The 5436-nt window shown below is 43.9% G+C and overlaps 1 protein-coding gene across 2 annotated transcripts in view; it reads left to right on the plus strand.

The window, feature by feature from the left end:
- kcp (kielin cysteine rich BMP regulator) overlaps positions 1-4217 on the plus strand; it is a 29745-nt gene extending 25528 nt beyond the window's left edge. The window contains exons 40-46 of one of the 2 annotated variants that reach the window (XR_004631679.1): positions 66-208; positions 514-686; positions 1609-1720; positions 1837-1903; positions 2011-2175; positions 2256-2556; positions 3515-4217. Coding sequence is in view for 1 of the 2 variants with exons in the window: in XM_034686619.1 (XP_034542510.1) it covers positions 66-208; positions 514-686; positions 1609-1720; positions 1802-1903; positions 2011-2175; positions 2256-2556; positions 3515-3735 (1217 nt within the window). In the remaining variant the exon portion in view is untranslated. Of the gene's footprint in view, positions 1-65; positions 209-513; positions 687-1608; positions 1721-1801; positions 1904-2010; positions 2176-2255; positions 2557-3514 lie in introns of both variants that reach the window. The other variant, XM_034686619.1, reaches the window with a different exon arrangement.
- Positions 4218-5436: the final 1219 nt, after the last annotated feature.

Consider the following 5436-nt stretch of genomic DNA (forward strand, 5'->3'; position numbering starts at 1 on the left):
TGATTGTGGTCCTTGATCAAAGTATTCATTAGCATAGCTTGTGTTTTTGTGCATGTGTGTTGCAGATTCAGGGGTGTCGTGTTTGCACCAGGGGACGGTGTATCACTCTAATGAACAGTGGGATGTGGATGAGTGCACCAGCTGCACGTGTGTGTCTGGAGATGTGCACTGTTTCAGTGAACGCTGCCCTCCTCTCACCTGTGCAACAGTCAGTACAACAAACACACACACTCAGACAGACACTCTTTCACTGTGTTTCATCATAGTCTTACATCTTCCCATGATGCCTCACAGTTGCAGACTCTCAGTCTGTGCAGTGACTTTAAATACTGGACATTTCTCATTAGTATCCTGCTGGAGCTCAGTTTGACATGGCAGACTTTTGGTTTCCTGTGACTCACCTGGGTTCATCCGAGTAACAAATTAAGTGTAGCTGTGTGTGTGTGTGTGTGTGTGTGTGTGTGTGTGTGTGTGTGTGTGCGCGCGCGCGCGCTCTCTCTCTCTCTCTCTCAGGACGAGATGCCAGCCATCGTCCCTGGTTTGTGTTGTCCTCATTGCCTTCCTCGTCCAGCAACCTGCATTGCCTTCGGGGACCCTCATTATCACACCTTCGATGGCCGCATGCTCCACTTCCAGGGAGCGTGCACCTACGTCCTGGCGCAGGACTGCAAGGGTGGGGACTTCAGGTAAGACGGTTTCAAGTGTGGTGTCATAGCAACAAAATATTTAATTATTGCCATGATTTTGAAATGCTGGCCACTTCCACTGCTATCTTGCCCTCTAAAAATAATTGCAATCTTAAAAGAAAAAAGTTTGGTTACACCACACAATACTTAATTCCAAGTTAGGGACTCTAGGCTATAGTAAGTAGGGTTAATAGGAATAAACCAGGAATTTACTAAATTGAAGGTTGGCTCTTAATAGGGAACTTAAATATAGTTGGGGAAAATATATTTTAGCATCATCCTGACTAAAGCAACCAGATTTCATGCAAGTACAGTTGACCATCTATGCTATTCCTCAATCACATGCACATAGCACACTACTTACTGCAGGGCTATTGAGACCACGCCTCCTACATGCACTGTGCATTCCTCCATCACATGCACAGATGATTTCTAGAATCCTGCAGAGGCTAGGCTTGAGAAGCTTGAGGGAAGATGCTTTTTTATTTGCAGCTTTAATGGGACTTTTTTGGAGGGAGAGGGGCTCCTTTCATTTAACATTTTGAATGGGACTTTGTTGGGATAGCATTTTTGTTAATTTTTGAATGGGTTGGGTCAGGGGGATGACAAAACAAATATTTATGCATGAATATCATACCTTTCCATTAAATTACCCTCAATTCCCATCAATTCCCATGGAAAGTTTCCAATTTGGAATATTTCCAAAATTCCCCAGCTTAAATTACCATGGAAATTTACCAGAAACTTTCAGGAAATTTACCAGAAAATTTCCACCCCTTTGCAACCCTAATAGTAAGTATCTAAAAGTTTCAGTTCATGCATTAACATCCAAAATGTTAATACAGCATTACACGTTAAGGAAATTTTAAATAATTTCTACTCTTAATGTCTAACTCAGTGAACTCCCCCTTTTGCTGTTCAGTATTCATGCCACTAATGAAGATCGAGGGCGGAAAGGCGTGTCCTGGACTAAAGAGGTGACTGTGTTTATTGGAGACATCACAGTGCAGCTACTGCAGGACTGGGTTGTGAAGGTTTGTGTTGACACACTGCACATGATTTTACATATTCATTTTTTTGCTCTGCATCAACTCAGCAATTTTCCTGCTCCTCAGGTGAATGACAAGGTTGTGACTTTGCCGTTCCTCAGAGAACCATACATCTATGTAGAACGACAAACCAACACCATCCTACTGAACACTAACATTGGACTAAAGGTAGAATCTTATTACTCTCACTGTCATTCTGAGAACATATCACTGAAAATACCAACAGTCTGAATACTCCAAGGTTTCATACAACGACATGTCTGATAAACCTTTAGGTGCAGTGGAGCGGCCGTTCACATCTAGAAGTGAGTGTGCCCGGCTCCTATAAGGGCCACACCTGTGGGCTGTGTGGAAATTTCAACAACTACTACCAGGATGATCTCAAGATGCCCAGTGGACGAATCAGCCTATCAGAGTCTGACTTTGGAAACAGCTGGAGGGTAAAGTAAACACACAGGGAGCAAAGTAAAATGTAAATGAAGTTTACCTGCTGTAATCAAACAACTCCTTGTCATCTTAGGTAAAAAATGGAAGCCATTCCCTCTCATCCTGTCGTCCCGGTGAAGATGTAGATCCCTGCAAAGATGCGGGATACCAGGCCAAGAAGAGTGCTAACGCTCGCTGCAAGGTACTAAAGTCTGCTGTGTTTAAGCCCTGCCATCGTGTGGTGCCACCTGAGCCCTGGTACGGAGCCTGTGTGTATGACCTCTGTGCCTGCGGGGCAAACACTGACGAGTGTCTGTGTGATGCGCTGGAGGCCTACGCCAGTCAGTGCAGAGAGGCTGGAGTTGTCCTGCAGTGGAGGAGCCCATCACTATGTGGTGAGGACACACATAAGGACACACACACACATGTAAACCCCCAAAAACATACTTTCTCAATCAGCTCCATGAGCATTTGCACAATCTTATAGCATTTCATGTAATAATGCTTGAGTTTGTCAGGCCGTAAGATCAACACCACACCATACCATACCATACCATCTTCTTCCGCTTATCCGGGTCGGGGTCGCAGGGGCAGCAGTCTCAGCAGGGAAGCCCAGACACTCCTCTCCCCGGCCATTTCCACCAGCTCTTCTGGGAGGATACCGAGGCGTTCCCAGGCCGCTGAGAGATATAATCTCGCCAGCGTGTCCTGGGTCTTCCCCGTGGCCTCCTCCCAGACAGACATGTACGAAACACCTCCCCAGAGAGACGTCCGGGAGGCATCCTGACCAGATGCCCGAACCACCTCATCTGGCTCCTCTCGATCCGGAGGAGCAGCGGTTCTATTTTGAGCCTCTCCCGGATGTCTGAGCTCCTAACCCTATCTCTGTGGCCGAGCCCAGACACCCTGTGGAGAAAGCTCATTTCAGCCGCTTGTATTCGGGATCTTGTTCTTTCGGTCACAACCCACAGCTCGTGACCATAGGTGAGGGCTGGAACATAGATTGCCCGCTAAATTGAGAGCTTTGCCTTTCGGCTCAGCTCCCTCTTCACCACAACAGAGCGGTATCACTGCAGACGCCGCCCCGATCCATCTGTCAAGATCAACACCAAAGACATCTATTTGACATGTGTGAAGAAGCTTAGTGACATTAGATAGTGTTGTATCTTTTGATGGTTGCAACATGATACAGTGCAAAATAAGAGTATATGAAACAAAGTAATACAATAAGATACACTTTAATGGAGGAGTGAGAAGGTCAGAGTTTGACTGAACAGCATGTCAAGGTGCAGTATTCAAGTTGTGAGTATTTGCAGTAAATGTTGTGTATCTGTCACTGTCTGTCTTCCACAGCTGTGGGCTGTCCAGTGGAGAGGGGCTTTGTGTTTGATGAGTGCGGACCCCCATGTCCAGTGACCTGCTTCAATGTCAACGTACCACTGGGGGTGATAGAGAGCCACTGCTTCAAACCTTGTGTGCCGGGCTGCCAGTGTCCTGCTGGTCTGGTTCTTCATGACAGCCACTGTATACAGCCGGACAAGTGCCCCAAGATCATTCATGATAAATCCTCATGAAGCTGCTTCAGTGGACACTTACCTGTGCACACACACAAATGCACTAATAATCTTCAGTAGACTCAAGGACTGCATATGCATCCTGTTACTGTACACCCCAGTTTTAAAAAAGACATATCTCAACAGATGAACCTCCATGACCTGTGGATTTAACAAACTGACTGAAGTGAAAGTCTACAATTTACTGTTTGTATACACATTTTCATTCTGTGATATGTAGCACTGAATATTTATACTACACAGGGGTTTGTTGTTTTGATGTTATTGGTATCATTTCATGTGTATTTTACACGTTAATAAGACATTGTCCACAGTTTTTTCAATACGTTAACAGTATTATGTATTATCAAAGCATTGTTTTACTGTACAGGTCAATTTCAGCACTGTGATGACTGACTGTGGTGATATACAGTGAGCCACATAATCTCAGGTTCTCTTTATTGTCTTTGTTCTACAATATAAAAATAAAGTTTACCTTAATACTTGTAGTATTTCATTTCTGTTTTAGAATTGAAGCGCTTTATTCATCAAGATAAAAATATGGACATACGTTTTGTGAGAAGCAGGCAACATAGTTCCCAATTTATATCTTTTCTTTTTTTTTTAACAATCTTTTTATTGGGTTTTGCTTTTAACAGAGGGCAGAATCAAAATTAATGAAGAAAAATACAGTAGATAGATACAACATGACAGCACCCAACCCACCACCACCCACCTAGTTCAGGTCCGGTCCTTAGTTCCTTTAACAAGAGTGCCTGAGTTATTGCAGTTAATAAGACCACATCACCCCCGTCCTCCAACATCTTCATTGGCTCCCCGTCCCCTACCACATACAGTTTAAAATCCTCCTCCTCACCCACAAAGCCCTCCACCACCAGGCCCTTTCCTACCTCACTGACCTCTTCCATCATCACACTCCTTCCCGTAACCTGCGTTCCTCACATGCCAACCCCCTGTCTCCACCTCACTGAACCAAGCACCGAACCTCGGGGGACAGAGCCTTCTCCGTAGCCGCCCCCACCCTCTGGAACGTACTCCCCTCCCATATCCAAAACTGCTCTGACCCTTCAGCATTCAAATCTCTTTTAAAAAATCACGTTTTTATGTTAGCTTTTCATTTGTGATTGTACTGTTGTTTTGTTTGATCTGTGTTCCTTGTGTGTTGCTTGTATTGATTTTAACAGTTGTACGGTGTCTCTGAGTTTCTGAAAAGTGCTATATAAATAAAATGTATTATTATTATTACTATTATTATTATTATTAGTAGTAGTAGTAGTAGTAGTAGTAGTAGTAGTAGTAGTATTTTTGGAGTCAGTTGAGATAATACAGATAGTCAAAAAACAGTAAACAAAAGAACAAAAACTAAACAAGACACTCAGATGCAGAGAGTGAACGTACATTATTCTGCTCAAGTCATCACAATCCCATTAGAGGGCCGTCCAGAGCAATGAAAAGTATGATTGACTTATGTCAGTTGTCAGTATTTGTGTTTCCAACTGGAGAGTGGAGAGGAGTTACAGATTCACCCCAGATCTTTTTTAAACTCTCCTTGATTTACATCTTGGTACCCACAAGCTTTCATTTAAAGCTGCGTAATACTTTTCAAACAGGTGTAACGTGTCACATGGTCATGTATCACCTATCACTCCTCTGTGCCCCCTCTGACAGATACACTCTCACTTTTGTTGCTTGGTAACCTGA

Source organism: Notolabrus celidotus, chromosome 6 (assembly GCF_009762535.1).
Source record: "Notolabrus celidotus isolate fNotCel1 chromosome 6, fNotCel1.pri, whole genome shotgun sequence".
Lineage (NCBI taxonomy): Eukaryota > Metazoa > Chordata > Actinopteri > Labriformes > Labridae > Notolabrus > Notolabrus celidotus.